Source organism: Aplidium turbinatum, chromosome 2, assembly GCF_918807975.1.
Source record: "Aplidium turbinatum chromosome 2, kaAplTurb1.1, whole genome shotgun sequence".
Taxonomy (NCBI): Eukaryota; Metazoa; Chordata; class Ascidiacea; order Aplousobranchia; family Polyclinidae; genus Aplidium; species Aplidium turbinatum.
This window is the reverse complement of record NC_137473.1, coordinates 18,042,885-18,070,320: the sequence shown is the minus strand read 5'-3', so window position 1 is coordinate 18,070,320 and position 27,436 is coordinate 18,042,885. Positions and strand designations below refer to the sequence as shown.

The following is a 27,436-nucleotide window of genomic DNA, read 5'->3' as shown; positions in this document are numbered from 1 at the left end:
CAGAAAGGTAAAAGCACCTTCGTGCAAAGTTTCCTATTCAATGATTCTCAGTGTTTTCAGAAATATAAATTTCTGTTCGTTCAGTGTTCACTGTTCTTTCATTTTAAGACACTAGACACAATACACAGTTTAAACTTTTTTTTGATTGTTTATTTGCAAGATGTTCAAGAGAAGAGTTTATTGTGTTTGATGCAGATTGAGCTCTGTTTTGGGATATCTTTTGGAAGTGAAATAATGGTGGATCAACCGTTAACAACGCGTGGCTCAACCGTGAAATTTAGGGTATCATTTGAGCCGGCTAAATTTCAATTTTAAAATGCCGATAAATGATATAAATCGGGGTCAGTCTCAAACACAAACATGTTCACAAGAACCGCATAAGACTGAAATTTATCATGATGGATTCGGATTTTCGGTAAAGTTTGTCGTTAAATTTTTATTGCAGAAAAATCGATTTCTGGCTCAACTAACTAGACCTTCCCCCTATATGTGACTGATGTTTGTCAACTTCTTAAAAAACAAATTAACTCTTTTCTTCATAATGTAAGTCGTCGTCAAAAAAGACTAGGCTATATCTTTACAAAGTCACTCCTGGAATTGTTGTAGCTGATATCCACATTTTCTTCCTTCCGTCAGGGATTATCAGTAGTTTGTGATTCACTGCGTTACTTTCTTCCCCGGGTAATAAACTCTCATCAAGTTGAAAATCATCAGAGCGTTTTTCATCAAACCTCGATGATCTATTTGATCCACTGGGTGGCAACAATCGACGATTTACTACCTCGTCAAATAATCCAACTTCATCATTGGAAAGTGGTTCTGAAAAGCAATTGCAAAGTTTTTTTCAAAATTTTAATATTATCTGAAAAGATCAAAATCTACTGAGTTAACTATTTAATTCTACAAATGCATAACAATTTTGTAAACCTAGGCTATTGTTTTTTATGTGACAAGAAATTTATTTTGAATGAACGTTTTGGTTTAGCCAACAACTTCTAATTGAGTTAGTCTATCTCAAACTAAGTTTACAAGTAAATCCATGTTATTTTATTTTCTAGCCTTAGATAAATGTTTCTATCCTTTGCCTAAAAATGATCTCACTCCTTATAAAAAAGCCTAGGATATTTGAAAAGTTTAGGCTGTGCAGTAGTCAAGATCCCTTAGCTTGTAGAGCAACGGTCATAGCCTACCTCTGATGAAGTAGACCAGTGTGCAATTGTTTTGCAAAGGTTACTGAACTACCCGTTAGATCCAATTAGTGAGCTTCTGCACAATTGTAAGCCTACATGATGTAGGCTACCCTACATCTATAAAGCCGTCCGCATTGTTCAATTTGATATAAAATAAATTATGCAAAAATACAGGCTACATTAGGAGTTGATGTAAAGTGATTTCTATTATAAAAAAATTGAAATTATTGTGCAAAGAGCATCTTATTGTATCGTACAGTAGCCCAATCCTAATGGCTTAGGCTTACATGGCAAATAGGTTATCCTTATGTAATCACTACCCATTTCTCACCTGAATTTATTGCCTCTAAGCTGCATTTTCTTGATACGCGTTCATGAGTCATTTGTCTTAGTGGTATGCTTTCACTTGAAACTTCACTGATTTTATTCCGTACACAAGATGAAGGGGTTTTAGGTCTATCAAAAACAGTCACACTGTTCCTACCAATGGCTCTTTCACAAATCCTTCGGATTGCTGAATAATTTAGACTTGTCCAAAAGCTTGGTCTGTTGATTATATGTAACAAATATTAAAACCTAGTTTTTAGCGGAATGTGTTAGTTTTTGATTGTTGCGAGTTTAGATTTATTGAATCGATGAAACTCCTGCTCAGGGGCGCCGGAAGCGGGGGAGGAGAGGGGGCAATGGTGCCGCCCTTTTAAGGTAATGTAAGCTACTGAACATTTTGCAATATAACAATTTCTGCTATTCGCTTTTAGCCTAATTGTAATCTTTCATTATTGCCTCAAAATAATATTCACAACACAAAAGTCTGCATCACAGTACTGTAGGTTAGGCTACATCATTATAACATAGCATGATGCCCTTTTGTCCCATTGTTCTTTGTATACCGGACACTTATTACTGTATATCACTACTCGATAATGAGCTAATAGATGAGCATTGTCGCTATATCTTAAAAAATAGCCTTTCAGCAACAAAAGTGCCCTTTTTTCATAATCCTGCTCCTCCAGTCAAAAATCGCTCCGGCGCCCCTGCTCCTGCTTGAATAAAATTTGAATCGAAACTAAAATAAAACATGCAGCGTAACCTATCCACGCGCGGGGTGGACGGCCACCTTCACCCTTTCAACTAAGTTTAGAAAGCAATCTGTTAAAACACTTTCGTTTTTAAATACGCAATGTTTGCATGCATAACGTTCGGTTTGTAACAAAAATATCTAAAATTGAACAGTTTTGGCATAATGCAGAGTTGCATCAATTACAGTACCGTACATAGTTTTCAGTTTAATAGCATTACAATTTCAATTATACTATCAAAACTTTTAATTGCGTTACAATTACATTGTTCTGAAATTTTCAAATCACAATAACTTTCAAATATAATCAATTACATGTTCCGATGTTCCAATTACACAATTATTTTTTCAATATTTATGTTTATTGGTGATTTTATCAAAGACAACTAGAATTGCATTTAATAAAGATTAAGTTGCAATGTAGAAGTTCCTAATGAACCCTCAACTGGCAGCTCAACAAAAGTACTGATATTATGCGTGAAACTTTCCAAATGGTAATTAGGACTTAATTTTCTTTAAATTACAATTATGATTACACTTACACAACCAGGGCCGTGTAAGCACCATCTCGCCAGTTAGGATAGGACCAGAGTTTTAACAAAGTAAAATTTAGAACATGAATGAACAATGCAATGCAAAAGTTATTGTCTAAATAAATGAAATGAAAGGAGGGTGAAGGAGGCTTACTCACCAGAAAACTTTGACAATATACTCTTGTTTTGGTCACTTTTTAGGCATTTTTGGAGCAATACCGGTATTGTTTTATCAAGATGCACACTTTGTCTTTAACCAAATTCGTTAAATTAAAATTGGATTGGGGTAGAAATTTTGTTACTTTAAGTTAGCATACCATTTTAGTTTTTTTTTATATCACAAATGCACGAGGATTTCAATAACTTATATCTTGAAAGTTTGTATAGCTTAGTGTATTGTATCCATTCAGAAACTTCGAAATTTTTTACGTTTTCACACTTTAACGTTTTCACTTCAAAACCTATTTCGATTAATTAACTAGGCTGTTTAAGTGAGAAGTATATACTTCGAAATATTGCATCATTTTGCTAGTTTTTTTTAGACGCAAAAAACTTTTAATTCTTAATCAAACCTTAATCCCCTTAAAAAACACCTCCCTTAATCCCCAACTGTGCTTGTTCAAATATAGCCGAGATGAACAAAATGTAGTTGAGCAAAAAAAGCGAGCAAAATTTTTTTTACAAAAATGAAAAAAACTGTAAAATTAAAAGCAGAAAAATACTGCACGAATTAAATATGAATGGGGCCCCTAGTGAGAAGTAGGTCTCCAGTCGGGGGTTTGGAAAGCAATAAATACGGCCTTACATGATTTAATTCGCTATTGATTATCGAGCTTCTGTAGTATTTTATTTTATTTTTTAAAGAGTTAAAAAACATTTTCCAGACTAAAATGAATGGGCCCTTAATCACCGTAGGCCCCCCGGCCAGGGAATACAGGACGGTTAACACGGCCCTGTACACAACAACAGAAAGTTTCACTACGATTATAATTACATGAATATATGTAATTAATTACATTCCACTACAATTGTAATTGATCCCACTCTTGCTACTTACGATCCCCACACAATGGAATAAAGGTTATGCTTAGCCGCTGAAAGTCAGCATAGAGAAATTAAAAAGAGGAATGTGAATTCCCTTCAAGGTTACAGACTCGTTTGTCGCACAGCTTGAAATCATCAGGTCGACAACAAAGTAGCTTCATTGATCACGTTCAATTGCAACGCATGAACCTATTTATAGCACACAATGCACCAACCTCACATGTGCTGGTCGACTTCAATGACGGGGAAGAGTTAAAGCCTCGGAATTTATATACTTAATATTATTATAGTATTATTTATTAATATTAATATTATATAAAATAGGCTACTGTATATTTTTAATAATTACATTATTATAATTAGCCTATATCTATATTATATTATTACATATAGTTATTATAGTATACTTATAATTTGATAGTTCAAGTAGTGCAGTATACTAGATCATACGAAATACAAAAGAAATTAAAAGCAAACAAAAAAATCTCCAGCGCAGCCAAAGAGGCAGAGATCTGGGAGTCAGACTTGCACGTTACAATTCACCTACCTCCTTTGCGACGTGTGTGGCTTTATGAAAATATTATCAATAGTATAAATGATGTTTTTATGCATTAAGTTATTGTTAATTTAAATGTTGTAAAAACACATGTGTCAGACAGAAGATGTGTGATACACACAGAAGATGCGTGTATAATTCCCAAACTTCTTTTCCCCAAACCTACTTTGTAGAAATTTTTCATGGTGAAACTATAGTGGAGAATATTAAGCGTTTTTAACACTTACGTTACAAGCCAAAGTAATCAGCCATCAATCAGCCCAGAAGTGACACTATTTTTCTCACCCAGTGCTTTTGCTGCCACTCCTCTGTCGGCGTGATTTGCAACTAAGTAAAAGTTTCAACTTTTTTCGGAACTTCGCTCCCATGAAGGAATAGACAATTGGATTCATCATTGAATTGGAAAATCCGAGACACACAGTGATAAAGTGAAAGTCTACGAATGTACTGTAAAAAGCGTATTTATGTGCAAACTAGAAAAATAAGCATTCGGTGTAACCTACAGTCTTCTGGCAAGTACAGTACGGTAATCCAGTTGTAGGCTATTGAATAACGTAAAAATTTTGGAGAAAAAAGCTTAAAAATTTTTTAATCTCAATTAGGCAAGTTACAACCGCATAGACCACAGGCAAAAGTTCATGTTTACTACCCAGGTAAACTGGTCTAAATATATGCCTAAGTAGATTCCAGTTGAATAACTTCCTTCTGTTGATCTTATTAAAGTGAAACAGGCTGTTAAGGTTTTTAGTAAAGTAGTAACTAACTTTGTTACTCGATCTGCTTGGGTTTTCGCTTGACATTGAGCACTTTTTTTAGTATTAGGAGAATTTATTGGTTAGGCCTAAGTAGATGTTTTAAACCGTCTGAAAACAACAGGGAGTGTATAAAAACGATTGCAGAAATATCGCAACGATTACACGAAGTTTGTGCAAGATGCAAAGTTGACAAAACTCTTTTTTAAAGGTCGATAGTTTGGCACGCTGAAGTTTCGCTAATTAAATTTTGAACAGGACAATGTTTAAAAATTGACAAATAAACAAAAAGAAAAATTAACGGATTCATAAAAAAAAATGTTGTGACGGCAAGAATACGATTCATACAAATGTTTTTTTTGTGAAAATTTTTTTTATTGTTTTTCCGCAAAACATTATAGTCAAGGCCATAGTCGTACTCCTTTTGTCTTGGAAATAAAATATCTGGCTTCTTTCTTTGATGGCATTTCGAATTACATAAATGGCATTCAGGAGTCAAAAAGTTGCCAATTGACCACTTGGGCGTGTTGTTTTTACTAATCATGATTATGTACACTAAGGCAGACATCGCACCTTCTGAACTTGGACAGAAAATTTTGCTACAAGTCCAGTAGTCCAGCTTGGACTCGCCATAAAACCAATTCGGTTCCACACAAAAGTTTATAGCTTACATGTCACCCAAGAATCATCCCAGCAAATTCTGACAAAAATTTATATTGCATCAACTAGATTTTGGATGATAGTCATCTAGGAAGAGTCGTACAATCGGGTCCAACATTTTATATCCGGTAACGAATCAAGCTCGAAGTTGTACGCTTATATTATTATGCAGCTTAAACAAAATCAGCTAGGTGACGAAACTTGTAGAATAATTTATTGCAGCCTCGATAAACACACATATCTTCTTCGGTTTCAGAATTTGAATAAAAACACCTCGTAAAAAATGAACCCATGTTAGGAAAACATTTCTTTAAGTTGCAAATTCCAAAAATAAAGAAATGATAACACAGAAAAAAGTTCTAGAAAATGGACTATTTTGAGTATTAACTTTATTTAACAACTTGTAACATCAAGCACATCACACAGAATAATATTTATCTAACACAAAAAATTCGGTTGAAGAATACTTAAATACTTATGAATACAACTTTGAAAAGGTAAAACTTTTGTAGGTTTAGTTTGTTATAAAAACTCTGTTTGTAATAGGCCTAATTGTGCTTCTAATCATTTTTGCAGTGACTTTTTATTGGATACTGATACTTCGTCTTTACCTACCACAATGAAATATGCTTTTTTTTTTTTTTGGGATAAATTTTGGATTTGTGCAATTAAGAATACTTGGCAAATGAAAAAGTATTTTTATAAAACTTTTACGTATAATTTTGCACGAACACATGCTTGCCTTCCACAAATGAAGCTATTCGACACATCAGCTACACGATTTATTGCTGTCATATCGTCTTTGGATCTGTAGTCTCCAGAGAGTTTCATCAAGAGAGGTATTCCAGATACTTGTGTCTGTAAAAACATTGGAATGACATCCCTGGTTAAATAAGCTACACTAGTATATTGAATGTGTGCGTGTATGTTACATGAAGATAATCGAATTACCAACAAACAAATACTTGATTTAAGAAATTTTAAATGCTCATTACTGAAAATGTTTGGAGGAAGATCACATTTCTTAAAATGTTGAATTCAATGTACATTTGAATAAAGCATGAGATCCCATCAATACATTGCTTAACGCTTCTAAATAATTGATCAGTACAAGCAGTTCTACACTGTAACGTGTTTGTTGGCTAAACCAACAACAGGAAAGATGAAGAGAAATAAGCTTTGACTGAATAAGGCGAAGAAGCTTAAACAAAGTGATCAACTCGTTGGTTGGTTTTGAATCTATATCCTCGGACTGACAAAGCCTTGATTGGTTATTCCTGGTAGTTTCGTAAACTTGTTGAGGCTTTTGACGCAGGACCGGTTAACGAGATTGGAAGAGTGAAGTTTTTCGATTGTTGAAGTGTTGTTGCTGGGAAATTATTCCATTCAATAGGTGCCGCTGAATGGAGAGCAGTCCTTACCATGCGTTGCTCAAGCGCACACCCCGAGAGTCGAACTTGCGCCGCGTGATCCTGAGCCGGGCGCGTAACCATTGAGCTAACTGGGCGGAGAAAGAACCGAACAAAGTCAACATTTTGAAACAAATTACAGTAGGCCTATGTCTATTTATGTTGCAATTTATACGTTTTGAAAACGTATTTGCATAGTTTACTGTACTGAGTTGAAAATTAAAAATCTGGCTGCCTACGGTTCTTGATTTGAAACCAATCGCTGCTCGTTTTAATTTTGATCATCAGGCGAGATAAATTGTGATTGGCTGTATAGCCGAGTGGTGAGGCCCTTAATTGTGCGACGCTTGATAGATTGCCAGTTCAACACCTTGTCGACACTAGAGCTGCGGCTGTGTTTTTGGAATGAGATACAATATATGTCTTTGGTAACATCAGTATGAGCGGTTGGGCACAGTAACTTTGTCCGTTTAGAGCCACTCTATGGAATAATGTACAAGCAACAACATGCAGAAACTTCAAACCATTTTTTCGTCTTTCTGTGAATCTTTTTCAAACTATTGACTTTGATGACCGGATCTAGGTGTCATCAATGCAATATTGCCAGGGTTAAATTTCCAAAACGGCTTTCTTAGTAGGAATATGTATTCTCATCATCAATCACAACTACAAAGTCGATTAGGCTACAAATAATGGGCTTGTTCGCGTTGAGATGACTTTAGTCTACTGGCAAGAAACATTTAGCTTCCTTATTTCGTATTATATTGAAAACACTACAATCCAGAAAATTATATTCTACCCAAAGTAAAAAAACGCTTTTATCAAACAACTTTACCAAGACCTGATTGTTGTATGGATAGGTTGTTGAATTTTCCAGTCTGATTCGAATATCGTCTTGATCAGCGGCGCTTGATTGGCTGTCACAATTTATTACTTGCGAATGAATGAGAAATATCACAAAGTTTGTGATCTGAACAAAAGCACAACTTTGTTGAACTTGAAAATATGTGTTTTGTTCATGAAAAGAAGACCACAGCACAGTTAAGATAAGCTATTTTCCCAACAAAATGCTGTAAGCCTAAAGTTGCAAAAATGATACAGTGGTTTGGGTTTGTAGTTTAACTTGAAGTTTACAAGAAAATTATTTGGTGTCATCTCGCTGGCCAGGAGGATTGAGTGCCAACAAACGAGTAGGTAGACAATGGATTCAATACTTTGCCCAACCATACGCAAATTTGTAAAAGTAACATTGAACCTAGTTCTCGCTTAACTCAGCAATGAAAAAAGCGATCTATTGTAGATTTTATGGGTTTATTTGGCGATCTATATGGCTTTGCATTGAAACTGTCGTTTTTGTAAATTCGAATGCGACACATATTCGAGATGGATAGAACACTGAATCAAAACGAACCTTTCTGGTCTTCAACATCATCAAAAACACGGAAAGAATTTCTTATATTGCTTACAAGATATCGGTTCGGAGTGTCGTTACAGTTATAGCGCATAATCAGATTTATCTTATAATTCTTCATTTTATGTATATTGCAGATTTAAGTAATTCCTGATGAGGACACACATACTTGTCGAAAACGTTTGAGTCGATTTTTTATTTAACTATGTTATATCTCTTTGTAATAAAACATGTTAAACACGCTAAAGTTACTTTGTTTTGTTTGTCTATGGTTCCGACCTTTATACACAGGCCATGGCAACGTGCAGCTTAAAATTTGACTGAAGGCCGATCTGTTAGTAGCCAAAATCGCGAGTATAAGTTGATAGCTTGAGTATTAGTTGATAAATAGAGTTTTTGTCTATATTTTGTGAGAGTTTGAGTTACTTTTGTGCTGTTTTTACCATTCAAATAACGGAATAGATTTTGGCACTTGTACTGGAAATCCAAAAAGCGTCTGGCAACACCAGTATTTCGAAAAATTTTGTCATTTTGTCAACATAATTTTAGGAGTTTTGCAGTGATTTGGGATTCAGTGATCACACTTTGGCAATTTAAATTGTTTATATTATCATTTAAAAGGAATATAAAGTGAATTTAGCTTAACACTTTGCTTCTCAAAGGGAGGCCAGATTTGGCCCCCCCCTCATGTTTCCTTTGATTATTTGAAGCACAGTAACGCCATGCACTTGATTTTTCTTGACTTTTCCTAAAATTGCCAGGCGGATCTGATGATATTAAATTTGATGCTAAAAGTTGTGTAGTTTTCTTGTAAATTCAAGATTTTGGTGAATTTTTGCTATTTCTAGCTCACTTCCAGCAAAGCGTGAAATGGATTACATTGCGATAACAAGCCATAAGCTCATAATTGCTTCGTGCATCGATATGCGCGAGCAGAGAGAAACATCCTCTTGTTTTCCTTTGTTTGGTTTGACCTCAATAATACAAAGTGCGTTATTTCTTTTGCTACAAAAGAAAAGCCAGTGATCACAAAGCTGTTAATTAGAAACAATAATAGCAAACGTTTTTTGCGTTATCAGCTCTACAAAGAAGAATAGCAATCCACGATCAAAATAGTAGGCTATGTAGGCCACAAACTATTCAAAACAGTTGTTTCAAGTAGATAATATTCATTGACGAATAAAAAACGTTACAATAAGAAATCTTCTCTTGGGTAAATGCACGAAAACCTGGTTTCGAAATAAACGTTCTATGCAAATGCTCTCATTGACAAAACTTGCAATTGAGGAAATGTATCACTGCAAATGCTTTTGGGAGAGGCCGAAGAAATGGCGTTTTTGCAAACAGTAATTGTGAGATACACTCAAAATTATGAGATAGGCTCCATTTACACGTAGCAGCTAACTCGATGGCTGCATGTCCCTTCCCTGCTTTATGTTGCCTACTTGTTGTTATGTCCTGCATTTTTGTTTCACAGCGCACTGTGTGTTGTTCCAAAGAGCGCAAAATAAAGATGATAATGCCTCATTTACATTACAAAATATTTAGTAATGTAGATGAGGCATTATCATCTTTATTTTGCGCTCTTCGGAACATAAAGCTAGGCGTCACATCAGACAAACAACAAATCAGCTTTTTTCATCATTGATTCAACATCTGAATACGTTGCGCCAATGTAAAAGAGGCCGGCTATTGTAAAGACCCGCCATTTATAAACGATCCGATTATACCAAAAGTGGGACAAACTAGTGGATCAAAGAATGAATAAACAATGCTAAGAAAACTAAATCTAAGTGACGACCAATACCGATGTCTTCATTTATTTTTGAAAAATGCTGCCTAAACTTATCAACAAAAAATACCGTAAATAACGGCAAGGATCCCGAAAGCAGAATTTGCTCGACTTTGGCATGAATGTAGTCAGACATCTACAGTAATAATTCCACACATACAATAACGGGCTCTCAACGGCTGTAAGATACATAATAATCACTCTGGTTCTGGGCGGTTTGTGTAACAGCTTAGGCGAAGACACTACTTGAAATGATGCACCACACAAAAAATTTTCAATGAACACTGAGTCTAAAAGCCGATGTGGATTGTGCTGCACAGTGACTTCAAGTTTAGGACAGAAAAGGCACAAAAATATCATGATAAAAATAAAGACCTTGTGGAAAATTTTCGAGAATCATAACACGATGCAAATACCATAAACGCGTAGTTTGCATGCTGCTCTAAGCTGGCCGGCAACCACAAAGGTAGACAACAAAGGCAGCTTATAACTCGATAACAGCGCAATAAACATTATAAATACGTAAATCGACAATTTTCTTTTACAAACGTTTTACGTCTAATAGTAAATTTTCCCCCAACAATTTTTTGTGAAGCGCTTGCAAACCACGGTTTTGTAAAATAATTCATCATTATTATTTTGTACTTCTCGGATATTGTAAAACGTCATCAGCAAAATCACAAAAAAAAATTTCATTACTTCAATGTAGTAGGCCTAAAATTTTTTTATAGAATTGTAGCCACGTTGTTTCAACAAAGAAGCCATTTTTTGGCAATATAAAGTTATAGAAAATAATTTGCAATCCTGCAAATGTTTGGAAAGAATCTAGGAAGTCTTCTCACAATCTGGCACAAAATGATTATGTTTATTGTATCTCTGCAATATTTTTTACGACAACATTTGAAGCTTCGTTATAATCATTTTTATCTTTGAAGTCAAAAGTTAATTTTTTTTTGGCCAGAAACATAATCGCTGCCTTGCTGATGTTGTCGCCTTTACGCGTATTTTTTGTGTTTCAAACAATGACGACCCAGTCGGCAATCCAGTCCTTTTACATGAATTCAACATTTGTAAACGTTAAATTTATGTAGCTTTGCTGACTGTGGGTTATTTCACATTTCCTTTGTTTACGCATGTTGATCAATTCGCTGTTCCATTGTTTCGACGCTGGCGGACTAAAAATGTATTTTCAAATTGATTGACACAATCTTCAATAAAAAGTTTAGCTTCGAACTTAGCTTTGTTGATGTAAATGCTGTATTGTTTGTGGATGTAATTTATGAGTCATGTTTATAAACACCCGTAAGCGAAATGACTTATGATGTAGCCTGCATGATATTTGTGATGCGACTTGACACAAATCCACAGTTTCAAAAGCACCTAATTTGAACTTAAAAATTTCAGATAATTTCAACAACTTGTTCAATTGTCCTCTCTCTACTAAAAATATTCATACTACAAACTCAATTGTAGACCTAAAATACACAAACGAAGATGTAAACAGCTATTCAAGCAGGCTAAGGTGTTACTTATGAGAAATTTGGTTCCATAAAACTAGAAGCTAGCCATGAGTTTGGGAATGCATTAGCTTAGGACAAAAATGTAAGACAACAAACGCAGTTTTGTTTTTTTTCAAATTCGTGTAACAATATTACTCTGATTGTAACTATTTTAGAATCAGTGAGTAGCTTACAATAAGATTTGCTTGCAAGTCGTAAGTAAATCTTTATCAATGCAATGATTCGGCACACCGCACACACACTTCGTGCCTTCGATCGAGCTCATTGTTTTTCAGAACTTTGCATGAAATCGGATTAGCACGGTAATTAAATAGCGGCAAGATAAATCAAAATTGTCGTTTTTGGGTACCTTTGCAAAAATTGAAATATTAAGTTTAACATATAAAATTTTAAAATAATGACTTTTCAAACTTATAGACAAATGATTTTTTTTCACACCAGTGCAACTTCTGTTGAAATAGCACCAGCGGATAACACGTAACAGCTGATTGAATTTGATCCAAAAACGGCCCCCCCTTGAGCAGTTAACTTCCAAAAAAACGTTGAAAAGCAAAGGGTTAAACTTCAAAATTGAAAATACATCGGCCTTCAGTCAGCCCTCCAGTTCGTACGTTGCCAAGGCCTGTGTATACAGATCGCCATGGCTTCAACAAAGCAAACTCTTTACCAAAGTTTCATCACGCTTGCAAGATCTTTCTTAATACAATCTCTTTTGACAGTTCTGTTTACATTGAACCAGTTCAAAACTTTTGGTAATACCACTTGTTTATTGATAATAATAAAAACATTTATTGGACAATAAATGTAGGCTACGTTCCTGTTATCTACAGTAGATACAGGTTCCGTTCAAAGACTTCATTCTGTTTAAAGTAACACAAGATCTTACAGATGAGTACAGCGTAAACTATTGTGCTTCCCCTCAATATCTTGGGTATTTAACCAATGAATTTAGTAGCCTAATACTGCTGCAACGTAGCTCAAAGTGTAAAGATATACTAAACAAAATTTATTTTTGTAGTTCTTAGCAACCCAGTGTAGGAAAAATAGGCAGTAATTGATATTGGTAATTCGGTCACTCGGCTCATCAGTAAGCTATACTGTAGCCTACTAATGAAAAACTTAGTTCAAATTTGAAGGCTTTTCTTAGTCATTTTCTTTGACACACAACGTAACTTTAGAAAGTAACGCAACCAACTAGACCGGTGCTGTTGAAAATGGACAGTTTTGTCAGGGTGATGCTACTTTACTTAATACTTTTAGAAGTGTGCTTTCTCAATATTATTGTTTTGCTCTACAGCCATGGCAAAGAAAAACACTTGGCCTTCTTTTGCATGGCTCATGCTAAATCAACAGCTCACATACGACACGCTTGCATGACACTGAAGAAGAAAACATTAAATAATTTATTTGAAAATATTAGTTTGTTTTAAATCTATAAGAACTGCACTAACAGAGTGTCAATTCGTTATGATTCTACAATTTTCCAAAAACTTTTTCACTTTAGTGGGATAAACACTTTGTCATTTCAAAGTTTTAACAAATTTTCAAATCACTTGTAACACAACACATGCGCGCAAGTGAAAAAAACAAAGGAATCACCTGATTTGGCATCCAGCAAATGATGAAACACGATATGACAACCAATACCATCGCACTCACTCTATCGCTTCCTATAAATATTAACAAAATGTTAAAGAAACAAACAACGCAAAACCTGAGATGCATGTTTGTATGCTATAAGCCTACTGTAAGATAAAATTTGATCATAAAATTTACACGCCATTTTTAAACCTATTTATTATAGCCATGGCCGAGGGCGAGTAAAACGCTTCGGGGGGGGCAACACCCTTAATTTTTTTTTGCATATTTATTTTTAAAAACGAAAAATTAATCACAATTTCTGAGGGAGTGCAGTTTATAACTGTACAGTCATCAATTTAGTCGTGTACGAAAACACAGACAATAAAACGTACAACAGCAATACAAAGCTAAATTAACTTTAATCTAAATTCATAGACGTGTCTGTTTCCCAATTAAATAAACTATCAAATTGAAACATTCTTGTGTGGCACAAAAAAGATATATATTTGGGGCTAACTGGATTCAACAACAATTTGAACTGAGACTTCAACAATAACAATAGTGGCTGAATATCTATGCCGCCAGATCATTTGAAAATCTACAGCCCAATTGTCACAGCAAAAAATAAATTGAATTGATAAAAGGCCAGACAAAAAGTATGCTAATCGTTTCATTATCTAGATAGCCCAAAAACTCAATATTTGTAAATTTGCATTGAAAAAAACTAAAACGACAACTTTTTTACTTATCAAATCAGTAACATTACTTAATCCATGCTACCGGTAGACTACTTCAAATCCTACAGCCTGAAAAGAATTTAACAGTTTATCATGATATGCGCTGCAAACTTGCACCTTTAAACAAAACCACTTTTGATACCAAAAATATTGATACCATATTACAATGAAATCAAAGTTCTTACAGAAGAGCATTACAAACATATTCTTACTTTACAATAAAGCAGCTAGTCAAATCACTAGCGCTGAAGAAAAATGACTCCCAGGTAATAACTTCAAACTCAATGCTTGCCAAAAAGTACAGACCATATTACCAAAGGCAGTGTTCACATCGCTTGATGCATCAACTGCATTATTTGGATGACAAGCAACATCACAATTTACCTTTATATTTGATTGTTGTTGCTATGTTTGTTTGTCGAGGTTTACACCTGGTGGTTGAAGATTTAGATTAAGTAGACGGGAAGGCAAGGACGCCAATCTTCGTGTCCACCTTTAGGCATGCCTTAACTGTCCTTCCAATGACACAGCCGCATGCTCTTAAACGGTATCGAACCGGCGCCCTTTCGATTGCCGTTCCAGCGCTCTCACCATTTGGCTATGCAGCAGCTCAGCTATGCAGCTATGCAGCCGAGTTGTTGCTATAATACCGTGTCATACATGGTAAATTGCTGAGCGTATCAATCCTAGGACTAGCAAAGACAAACAGCAGTTTATACAAAAAACTTCTTTATTGAAAACAGTTAAACCGTAGCCTACAAAATAATGAAATCAAATGCTAGAAAATTTGCAAATTCTTTTTATTAAATATACTTTTTCACTTTGTGCAGGCCTATAGTTAGTTGCTGGAATTAAATGCTCACAAAAGCGGTGTAGGCTATATGCGGCCTTACAATAAATTGTTGGTTTTTAAAGTTTATAACAAATGCGTAACTTCTTTGGCAAAAAAGGTAAGCTATCTTTGTAGTATTATTATCTTTGTATTATTATTGAGCTATCTTTGCTAGTACGCTATCTTTGTATTATTATTAAGTTTTGTGAGCATAGCATAATTCATTGTAAGATTGACTTGTCCAATTACTGGATGTTTTTGTCCAATATTTTTATAAACAACTACATTAATAGGGTATAGAGAAAAAAGCAAAAAACCTCATAAGGTTACCAGTACCCAGCAGGGTTTCAAAATTCTATCAATGAAAAAATGCAGGCTATGAGTGTATATATCCTAATAAATATCTACAGTATAATAAGCTTACCTCAGCTCGCCAAATGCATTATTTTGCATTTATTTTCTGCAGATACTGAATCGAAACTTAACATTCTACCCTAATTGTAATACCAAATACAAAAGTTTTCAAAATTGTCGATGCTACATTTTACATTCAAAGAAAATGTTAATGTATTTCATACAAAATGCAACACTACAAACGAATATAGAAAGTTACTAAACTGGTAGAATGTTGAAAACTCATGGTAAGAATTAGTTTGTCCAAACAACTAGACATTTTTCCCAATTGATTTTGACAAGCAACTACATTAGTCAGCCTTAATTGGTTATTCCTGGTAGTTTCGCATACTTGTTGTAGAGGCTCTTGACGCAGGGCCGGTTACCGAGATTGGCAGAAACATTATTGAAATAGGAACTCAAGAGAATCAAAGCAAAAAAACAAAGATTAATATCCAGGTGGAGTTGGCAAGGACTACAGAAGTTGTCTTCGGCATAAATGAGACATAAAACGTCTGTAAAACTTGTTTTCCAGAAAACAAAAATTCGTTAAAAAAATCGACTGTGAAACTTTTAACGTAAGCTCATTACTTTATCTCCTCGTAGTCGTTGTGTGAGCCTCTGGGGCCGAGGGTCTATCCTTTTACCACCCCAGATTCACAATGTTCCTGGACTACACTGGAAAGCTATTAGAGAGCAGACAGTCTTTGGTTTCATCATCCATGACACTCAGACCTTCCACTCCGTTAGGTGGCTTGAATAAGGTACAGTCATTGATGATGTGGTCTGCGGTCTGTTCCTTGGCACCACATTCACAGGAGGAGGAAGAGGCCATTCCCCATTGGTGCATGGTTGAGCGGAAAAGCCCAATGCCCGTACAGAGACGGTTGAGGCACACCCATGCCTGTCTTTGTAGTGTCAGGCCGATTGGGCGTGTGTCGGCATCGGGGATGATCGAATAGAGTCTGGTGGCGCTTGACTTCCATTTAGAGTTCCATTTATGGTCTGCCCAATTAGCCACAGAGATGTCTTGTTCATCAGCTTCGTTGATCAGAAGTTGAGCGGATGGCACGAATGGGTGTCTTGATTTCAGTCGACGGGGGTGCTCGTTTGGGAGAGCAGAAATCTTGTGGTGGAGAAGGTGTTTAGGCTCCAGTGCTCGTCGACCGAGGGACAGAGTAGATTCTTCGCAACGAAGTTGAGCAGATCGGATACCAGCAAGAATGGGAAGATTGTCCAATGGTGTGGAACGCAGGCATCCGGTCACTGTGCGCAGGGCGCTGTTTATGGAAGCAGTGTCGATGTTATGGCAGTGAGCACTGCGGCACAAAACAGGTGCACAGTACTCTGCTGAAGAGTAGGCAAGGGCTGAAGTCTGCTATACGCAAACTGTCAGCCTTCGCTCCCAGCTGGAACCCGCCAGGGGCTTGAGTAGCTCAGCGCGGGATGTCAGTTTCTTGCGCAGTGACACCAAATGGTGGCGGTATGTGAGCGATCTGTCCAGTGTCACCCCAAGACACCTTGGTTCGGGGCAGAAGGACAGAGATTTTGCGTTGTTCTGGACGTGTAGCTCACGATCAGCTTCCCGATTGTGTAAGTGGAAAGCTGTTGCCACAGTTTTGGTTTTGCTGAGTTTCAGTCGCTAGTTCTGGAGATACGCTGAGAGAGTTTTCATGTCCTGGCTAAAGGTGTCTTCTAGATTTTTCCACGATATTTTATTACCTTTTCAGAGGGAAAGGTTCACAATGTTATTTGAAATGTTGTTTTTATGTTTTAACCACTTGTTCTATTATAATAATATCACTTATTTTATACTTGTTTTATTATAATAATATCACTTATTTTATTATGTAATAATATTGTAATTATAATATTAGCATTTATGTGATATCACATCTACACAGTGTAACTATGCTTCTGGATGCAGTACACTGTACAGTGTACTGCATGACGATGGTGATAAAAATATTTGATTTGGTCATAATGTTCAGTAAAATGAAATATTATTAAGCGAGTATTGAAATTGTCCAATCTATCAGCTTCTTTTATATAAGTAAGCAAACAAATCCTACTTGGAAGCTACGATCGATTCCCAGGTTTTATGCTATCTATGTAGAGACCATTGCTGCCAAGATAAATATCAAGCTAGGTGGAATATGACGTATAGCCTAATCCCGATTGGTTTGAGAACGTTTTGTGGACATTGATATTTACTTTACTAAGTTCATTAGAAGCTGTCGGCTTGTCGGCTGCATTCCCGAGTGGTGAGAGCTCCAATACATTTGCACAAAAAAGGCTTCAGAGCGTGCCACTGTGTCTCTGACAGAATAGCCTGCTCAAAGGCATGGCTAAAGGTGGACGCGAAGATTGCCTTCCGTTCAGTAAATATAAATATTCAACTACTAGACGTAAGCCTGGGTAGGCCTACGATTACAAATGTAAAAGTTCCCCGAAATATCCTTCACAACTTTACATTTGCAGAACATTCATTTTTGTTATTGTTGTTGCGGCCATTGTGGTCGCGAGGGTGCACCAAGAATGTGTCAAAACAGGTTGCTTTGGGTTACAAGAGTATTGGGTGTACTAATGCGCTTTTCAAGCAAACACAAACCAAGTCTTCATTCGTATACAAATCATTTTAAAATGAACAAAAACTATGTACATGATTGAATTAACAAGCGGTGACATTCGTATGTCTCAAGGACACATTTTTATAGCTATCCAAAGATGCAATGCACAAGTTCAAGTCATTCATTTCTACTCACTTTTCGATGATTTTCGCCTTCTTTCCTCATTTCGCTTGTGTATGTATACTATGAGGTCAAAGTAGCAAAATACAATCACAAGCAAAGGAAAGAGGAATCCAAAGACAGATCTTAGTATGCTGTATATGATGTTCAAGGACAATGCTAGGTCATGTGGAAAATCCCAAGTGCAAACCTCCCTAACCATGTGACAGAAAGATTCGTTGACAGAAAAAAAAATAATCAATTGAACAAAAAGCAATTGGCTTAGAGTAGGTTCACAAAGATTTCGAATACTCGTAATAAGACTTTAATTCAATATCACGCAAGTTTCAAAGAAAATGCTTCAACGCATGTTAGATTACACTTCAATGACTGATTAAACCCGTTGGATTAATTAGCTGCATCTTCAGCAATAACGAGATAAGGGTCACAGGAGCACATACACGTCAAACGAATTAAACTACTGTAGAAGCAAATGCAAAGATTTGGCAAAGATTTTTTACAAGATAGTAGTATATGGCAAAATGAAACACAAATAAGGATTTACAAGGCACGAATATAACGTGAAGGAAAGGGAATAAGATATTTTAATTATTTTACTTTTTTGTTTATTGATATGACCTTTGAGCAGAAGGCATGTCCAAATGCTTTTGCAATATTTATAAGCGGTAATTGAAGGAGCTCATGCAATTGCAGTGATGACGTGGTTTTATATAAAATAGTATTTTAAACATGTATGTACAATGGATTGGAATGGTGTGTTACCATCGCACAATCTGGTAGGATGTTCCACGCCCAAACTTACTGCTGCTTAAGCAATTAAAATTGTACCTTTTATCAGGTAGAAGCTTTGTAGACCGGTACAAAAGTGGAAGAACTATGAAGAATAGTCCGATTATCCAAATAAATCTGCAAATGATCCGAGCGTTCCGAACAGTTCTGTACTTCCGGCTTTTAACAGCCTAAAATATATCGAAAGCACAAACAGTCGATTTAATAGTTTTCAAATGACAACATATACTTTTTGTTTCAGACAAAATTTGATATCGAAGAAGTAACTGTAATCGAGATTTTTGAATTGGGTGCTAAATTGTTGGCTGAAGTTTAAACAAAATTGGATTAAATTCGAAAAAAAATCAGAGATTTTGTAATCCTTTCTGTAGGCCAACCTAATTTTCTTTGCAAGTTTGATTTATTTAGATTGGACAATCTAACTTGTCGGCTAATTTCGAGCTTTAAACGTTTTTTTTACGTTGCATGTCTTTGACATACATGCTTTAGCAAAATGATACCAACAAATTTGTTTTCACGCGAGTAAGTTCAATCTTAAACATTTAACCATAAACACTTGCAACTATAAGCAAACAATATCCAAAGACACACACATCCAAACTACTGTGACATTGATTAAATTATTATTAACGTTTTTGACAGAACCAATGAGATTTGAAGAGCTGGTGGGCAGAAGTCGTTTCAGTTTGTCAACGGACTTGTGGGCTGCTTTGACGATGAAACTAAATCAAAACTAAAAAGATTTCAAATTATACGGCTACGAAAAAAACTTTAACTGGATTTAGCGGTGCAATGTGCATGATTTTGTTGAACTGAACAATTTCAATTTAGCAATGTTTAACGAGAATGTACAATAATCGGAGAAATAGAAAGGATGAAATGAAATCGAATAAGTTCTTGAAATAATCCCATTTTGCAGCGTATTTGTGTTGGATAGGCGGAAATCAGTTTGTAATGTCAATAAGTGTTTTCCAAAAAGTGTAAGCAAAAAGCTGTAACCTTACTCACTGAATTGAAAAACAATTTGTAACCTTCCGTGACTGGCTGTGTTTTTGACATTGTAGGGCTTGCATATACCTTCTGAACTTAACTTTACAAAAAGACCGTTAAGTTATGCCATTGCATGAAATGAGAACAATTGATGCTATGAATCGAATTACAATATCAATAATTTAAAAAATGCTATAAGTATGCATAAAATATTAGGTACCTTGACTACAGCAAACCACCGGTCCAAACTCATAGAAGTGAGAAAAAATACTGAAGCGTAGATATTGAGATAAGATGCACCACTGATGACCTAAGTGTATTAGTTGAGATTGTTGTGAACTGCTAATCAATAACATTCAAAAATAGCAAAAGTACATCTAGGACGAACACAAGCGTTCTTACATGAAACACATTCCCTGAGTTTCAAAATGCTGCTTAAAAATTAGTATTGATCAAGCTGTGTTTTGGTTTTCAATATTTCAAAAGGTTTACTTTACAATTTTAAAAACATCATGTACGAAACTTTAATTTGTTTTTGCATAAATTAGCAGGCTATGATGGCTTTCGTACATCGAATTTGTGAGGAAAGTAAGCGGTCACATAGGCTAATAAGAGCAAAACACTTCAATACTTTGTCACAGTGTTAGCCTAATTTTGTGAAAAAGATAGCTTCTTAATTCTGAATTATTAAAATTCCGAACTCTCGAAAGAAAATAACGTATCTAAAGTTTTTTTTTCAGCAACTTTTTAGTGATAATCTTTTTTATTTTTTGTTTCAAAATTCACAAGATTTAGTTTCGTTGTTATCTTGGTAATAAAACAAAACACATGAGGACCTCAGAACTCGAACTGCCGTAAAATTCAAACAACGTATGGCCAAGCTCCAAGACGAAAATTTATCAATTATTCAGACTTAGGCTACTGTATGTATGCTCAAAACAAAAATATTTTGAAACAATATTGCATTTTGCCACAATGTCGTTGCTTTGAAATTGTTTTGTTTCAACTGACTTTAAAAAAAAACAACTGTGGTTTGTTTCAATTTGAATCATCTTTTTTTTCTTTTTATCATGATTTTTTTTTTGTTTCTCTTTTGCCACTGAAGTCGATGGTTTGTCTCGTTACAACGCATGGTTGTCGGTATTTTACCTAACCTTAAAAAACCCGGGTGGTTTTTTTTCAAAAAACCCACTTAAAAAGACCCAAAAAAACATAAAAAAACCCAAAGCATCATATTTGTCCAATTTTTATCAGAAAATTGAAAAAATGAACCAAAGTATTACAAGGTGCTTAAAACAAACTTCAAATTAGGACTTAAGGATGTGATTGTGAAGGAAATTTCCAAGGATAAATTGAAAACACAGTGGATATTTCTGTACACAAAAATCAAGTAATGCCACTTTGTACTACACCAAAACTCATTTATGCAAGAAGGCCTCATAGTTAAACAGCCCTAGTGCATTATTTTATTGAGTTATGCCAGCATGTACTGTGAGTGAGAGGCACTTCATTGGTAAAAAATAGTATTTGAGGTGAAATAAGTATGAATCTACCTTTTTTGCATCTTTTTTAAATAAAACCCAAAAAAAACGGGATTTTTTTAAAAAAACAGGTTTTTCTCAACCCTGTTACAACGCCAAGTTTCTAAAACTACAACTACACCATACAACGTTGCCAATCTGGTCTTTGCCACCCAAGACACGCAGACTTTCCAGACGATTCTTCTACAAACCATGTGTCCTTAATGATGTGACCCTTGGTCTGGTATTTAGGTCAACACTCGCCAGTAGAAGAAGGCTTTAAAACACATGATTGTATAGTTGAATAAAGATGTTTAACAATTGTTTAAGAGCTTTTGTTAATGATAATTCAAAAGTATTACCTGTTGCTTAGAATCGCTTCAAGCGATTAATCTAAACAAAAGCGTTTTTTAACACTTTAAGTGGCCTACCTTACACAAGAATAACCCGAACTTCCATTCCTCCATGATCAAGTCTATGGTCCAAAATGGTAAAGTACACACCAGGAGGAGGTCAGCTATTGCCAAGTTGCTGACGTAAACATCGGTAACAGATTTCGACTGAAAAAAAAAATTACAACGCTTATAGTTGATGGCCTACTTGCTGTTCCACTGGCTACAGTTTAATATAGGTTATAAAAAATGGCAAGACTTACCAATCACAGCTTATTACTTATAGGCTACATTCCTTTGATAGAGAATGTTGAAGCTCAAAAAGTCGAAACCGGTTGTTGATTATAGGAATGTGCAAACCCAAATTATCTTTTGGTGCATCGCAAAACGTACCATCTATTTGCGCATCGCACATGCAACAAAGCAACCGAGATTTGCGAACGTCGCTTGTAATTTGCAGGTGAGCTACACACGTAACGAAATACAGTAATGACAAATTTACTAACGAACGTCAACAGCCAAACATTACTAGAAAAGTTGGAAGAAAGTTTGACGCTACCATCAAGCTTGAAATGGTCATTGGTATCAACACTGCAAGTAAAAAACAAAACGCTAATTATCTGTTTGTCTCTAAGACTAAGACTGCATCGATTTAATGCAGAAAAAATGCAAATTCTACCATGGAAAAAATTTTCTTAATTGGTAAGCTTCTGTTACAAAGGTGAAGATTTCATCCTTTTGTAACTGCATTAAGCTGTCACGATGAGCTTAAAAAACGTTTTACAGCCAGTGAAGAACATTTTTAAAACCAATTGAACACAGATAAAAGTTTAAAAAAAATAAAGGTGTGTATATCATCATGAAAACACATGAGGATCTCATCCATCCATCATCCCAAACCATCATCTATTTAGTTTGGATTATGATACAAAAGGATAATTTTGGATGTAAAAAATACAAACTGACTTAGCTTACATAACTTAACGAGTAAGAATAAAATTTAAAAAAACGTTAACTACTCACTACTCAGGACATGTTGCTCTAAACCCGTGGTCGGGAACCTTTTTGAGTAAGAGAGCCATTAAAGCTACATTTTTGGAAATACATTTCCGTGAGAGCCATAGGTTATACTGTAATGCTTTAACTAATACCTTTAACACGTGTTGGCACTGGTGAATTTTTGAAAGTGTGAACGCGTTTTAGCAAGAAGAGAAAAACAGCGGGGGGTTTGGGGGTGCTCTCCCACCAAACAAAAATGAAAAATTACAATTAATTTGGTGCATTCTGAGAGCATTTTCAGCTCTAAATTGTAATGAAAAGTTAAGATAAAACTTTTGCGGTTTGCACTTCAGAAGATTGTTTTGTTTGCGAGCCAGATGCCGTCTTTAAAAGAGCCATATATGGCTCGCGAGCCATAGGTTCCCGATCCCAGCTCTCAACATAGCCGTATAGCGTGCATCGACGCATCGAACATTGACACCGGACTGAATATAATAAATCCAGTATTTTTAGTCTTAAAATATTCCCAAAAAATGATTTTATTATTGTTAACGCAAGTAACAGGTCTGTAGGTCACAGTGAAGAACAGATGTGCCTACCAAAAGCGTATCGTCAAATATTTGTTTCAGGCTATTTCAAATGAACGTAATGCCAAAGCACAATTAGTTATCAGGAAAGAAAATTAACAGACTTTTAGCTACAGCCTGTTATAGTTTGCCTGCTTTATTGGCAATCGTGCTAAATAATTCATAAGCCATATTTTCTTGTGAAACAACATTTAGGTTGTAAAGTGTGAGTGCGATCATACGCATGGCTTGTCAAACACAATAACACAATTCCTGATTTTTTTCCTCTGCCACAACCGAGATAGCAGGATAATGCACAATTCAAATAAATATTAGCGTGATTTTCTTAACTTAATTTTACAAGATACTTGACTAAATTTGTTTATGCAATGTCCAAATTAACGTAAGAACCATTAAGAATACGGCAAATAAATGCATAGAGTTTCTGCAATGAGCATTTCAGTTATCTATTTCAATTGTATAAACTGATACGATTTAGTGTTATCTTTGAAAGCAAAAACAGTATACCTACAGTGTAGAAAATATTTTGTATACACCAAACATGATTCAAATGACTTAGGTGTTTCAAATACTTTACGCACAAGAGTAGAGTAAAACTCTTAATTATAAGTTTGTATGAAGTTGCTTCAAAATTGACAAACAATGCCAATTAACACGCCCTACAACAAGACGCTCATTGGTATATTTTAGTTTTAGGCCTAATTTATCACCAACCAACAAAGTATGTAGGCCACTTACCGATATCATTTTCTGCATAATATACAGAACGACTCCGTTCCCGATGACGCCAATGATCGTTATCACCACATATAAAATGGGAACAATCGTTTGCTTGGTAAAGTCATGTTCTGTAAAGTTGCTTGAACTGTTTAACATCGGGAAATCTTCACTTAGAGTTGCAGCATAGATTCTCGGAGACTCGGTTGATGGAAATGAAATACTCATGTTGAATTCTTAATGCAGCAGATAAATTTATCAGAAAAAAGCAGCAATCTTTCGATTTACATTTTAAAGTGCTGATTAAAGCACTTTAAAAACGACTCTGGAAAAAAATCTTGATATTACGTTACAGATAAAGAAAATGTAGATTAGATTTCAAATACAGTAATCTAATCTTTCGACTCTTGTAGAAATCAATGACTTTAGGCTATCCTTCTATTCTCTTCAACTAATTAGGCCTAAATCCTACTGAAAGGACACCATTTCAAGTTTAAAGGATGTCGTTGGGAAATTGCTTCGACTGGTAGTTAGGCTGAGTAAATTTTAAGATATGTTTAAGACTATGGCTGCAACGACAAAAAAGCTGGTAAAAATTTAATTTGAAAAATGTATTGCTTTAGTGGTTTAGACTCATTCAACTCACAAGACTAGCAAGTGGGAAGGTGGTAGTAAAGGCAATTATGCTAATGATGCAACTCTTTTTTACAGTCGCTGATAACTAGCATTAAACATATTTGATATTTTTCAATTCCTTCTTGCATCTATCATCAGACTAGAGCATTGCCACACTAAGCGCTCTTTGACGACAAAAACTGTAAAAAGTGTTGTCTGAAAGCTTTAAAATTATAAACTAATAAAACTTGCGCTTGTCATGGAAGATCAATAAGTGTTGTTTATCACAAAACAACCGCCCACAGAACTGTGAAAACAAAGGCTGCCCTCAGTAGTGTTAACAGGGAGGCCCAGGAGGTACTTTTGGACCTGGGCCATACATAATTTCAACGACCCACAACGTTACCAAGGGGCCAGAAAGTTTAAAGAAACCACGTAAGCACAGTCTAACTTTTATTCATTTTTAAGGTCTGCACATTAATTTTTTCTGTCGTTGTCTTACAGTATACGTCCATTGAAAATTTCCTACTGTGCATCACTGTCCTAGTGTTTCTTGTTTCTCAGAGTTTGTTTTTTTTTTGTTAAAAACTTTGTGAAAAATCAGCTAATTAAAGCGTGACTGCAGAAAATGTTCGAGATCGTTTAGCTACAGTAGGTCTATTCTCCCATCTCACTCGCAATAACAATGATGATACTTGTAAATAAATTTGATTGTTGTCTTAATTAGCTGCACCGCAAGAAAGGCGACTAGGCCATTAGCCTACTCGTACAGCAAAACTGACAATACAGTATAGCCTACCCTATAAACACATTTCACAAACACCCACCAGGATACAATTCAAAACCCTTCATCGATTTGCAAACTTTTGAAAGGGGTTCTGCTCTGCCACATGATGCTACTGCAGTTTATAGAATGGACACTTCAAATGGTATTTCATGTAAATTCTACAAAGAACACCACGAAAAGCATTTTCCTACCCACAGCAGAAACTTTCTTTTCTATGACACCTCGATTTAGTAAACTTTAATAAAAGTTATTTTCGATAAGCTTTCCAACAAGATGCCTCATATCCAAAAACTTGCTGCTTAAAAACACTGAGTAACACTTTTCAGTCCTCACTCTTCTTCAGCACGAGTTTGAATATTGCTAAAATGAATAAAAATCAATTTGCAGTTGATAAAAAAACTTCGATTTTTACTCTGTAGTTGACAAAGGAATCTTTTGATTGATTTGACACAAGTAATCAACCTTCAAATGAAGTATTGGCAGTTTTCGAAACTTGTGATGTTCTTGATTAATCATCCGATGAGCAAGCTCAATTTTAAACTTATCGGATGACAAAAAGCATTTACTGATCAATATAACAAAGGAAATGTCAACCTTAGCCTGCTCCTGTGTTAGTTACAGTAGAAAAAAAAATTAAAATACAACAATCTGATATTGCATGTGTATTAAATTGTACAGTAAAACGTTTTAATTCAAAAATAGTGTAAATTAATTTGCTGTGGCCATTAATGAATGACACAAAATCAAATTTATCGTTTCTGAAGATGACAACCTGACAAGTGCCGAGCAATTTTTTATTAACTTGCGATAAAAATCAATAACGTAGTGGGTTCGGATTTAAAGAAATCACAAACCCCCTTTTAAAACGTGTTGACGTTGCAACCAGGGCCGAATTAAGGTTTTGATGGACCCAGGGCCGGATTTAGCTGATGGGGGGCCCGGGGCACTTTTAGATCGGGGGGCCCCCGTGCAAAAAATTTTTTCAAGCCTACGGCGCGAAAAACCACCTCTACGTCTTCGGTAGCATCAGTCCAGCACTGCACAGTATTTTGCAGAAACTTTAAAGGCCAAAAGGAAAAAATAAAACAAAATCACATTTTTTTCCACATAGGGGGCCCTTCAAAAGTCGGGGGGCCCGGGGCAACTGCCCCCTCTGCCCCCCCCTAAATCCGGGCCTGGATGGACCTGGGGCTATATGGTAATCTGAAGCCTATATTTCATTCCCCTCATTGTACCAATCACAATTAAACTGAAATAACAAAAATCATACTCGAAGTGCGGTAGGCTATTTACTTATTAAACACATTCAAATGACATGTTTTCTGGATTTAGACAAAGCAAAGCTGTTGATAACATCATCGGTGTCTATTTTACCAAAATTTCGTTTTCAATGCAGAGTAGAGCTAAGGAATGCAACATTTCTTGGCCAATGGATGAACGCAATTGATTCTTTACTCTTTTAAGCACTGAAAATGAACGCTCGCCTGAACAATTAGAAATCATCAGACAAAGATACATTCTTAGTAGAACAGATACGTTTGGAAATTCATAGATAAACTCATTTCCATTGATGCATTTGAGTTTCTTTGCTGCATTCGCTGTTAAAGTGGTGTTGTTTTAACAGTGCAGAAAAATAAATCATCTCTTCAGGCAGTGATTTTTCTAGAATCTAGATCATCTAGATTCCAGATAATAGTGAAGCAACGTTTTAGCACTCTCTTCAATTTTACAGTTAGACATGGTGTTTAATTCCGCCAGAAACGGCAGCCGTGGCAGCCGCCTAACCACTCGGCAGCCGTAGC

General features: G+C 35.5%; 1 protein-coding gene across 1 annotated transcript; it reads right to left on the bottom strand.

Moving 5' to 3' along the window:
- Positions 1-473: 473 nt before the first annotated feature.
- LOC145788391 (type-1 angiotensin II receptor A-like) lies at positions 474-24,460 on the bottom strand. Its single transcript, XM_082600161.1, has 11 exons — positions 24,254-24,460; positions 21,969-22,097; positions 20,238-20,327; positions 19,067-19,197; positions 18,250-18,432; positions 13,545-13,611; positions 8,058-8,192; positions 6,556-6,671; positions 4,687-4,848; positions 1,522-1,736; positions 474-819 (listed from the first exon to the last, which is right to left on the bottom strand). The coding sequence occupies exons 1-11, from the start codon at positions 24,458-24,460 to the stop codon at positions 578-580; spliced, it is 1,677 nt and encodes a 558-aa protein (XP_082456287.1). The 3' UTR covers positions 474-577.
- Between the last annotated feature and the right edge of the window lie 2,976 nt (positions 24,461-27,436).

Excerpts from the sequence above, each read along its gene's own strand:
- LOC145788391 (XM_082600161.1), bottom strand. The coding sequence starts at position 24,460 with ATGAGTATTTCATTTCCATCAACCGAGTCTCCGAGAATCTATGCTGCA. Across the intron at positions 19,198-20,237 it reads GGTGGTTTGCTGTAGTCAAG|GCTGTTAAAAGCCGGAAGTA; the intron begins GTACCTAATATT and ends GATATATTTTAG. Across the intron at positions 6,672-8,057 it reads CATACAACAATCAGGTCTTG|ACACAAGTATCTGGAATACC; the intron begins GTAAAGTTGTTT and ends ATGTTTTTACAG.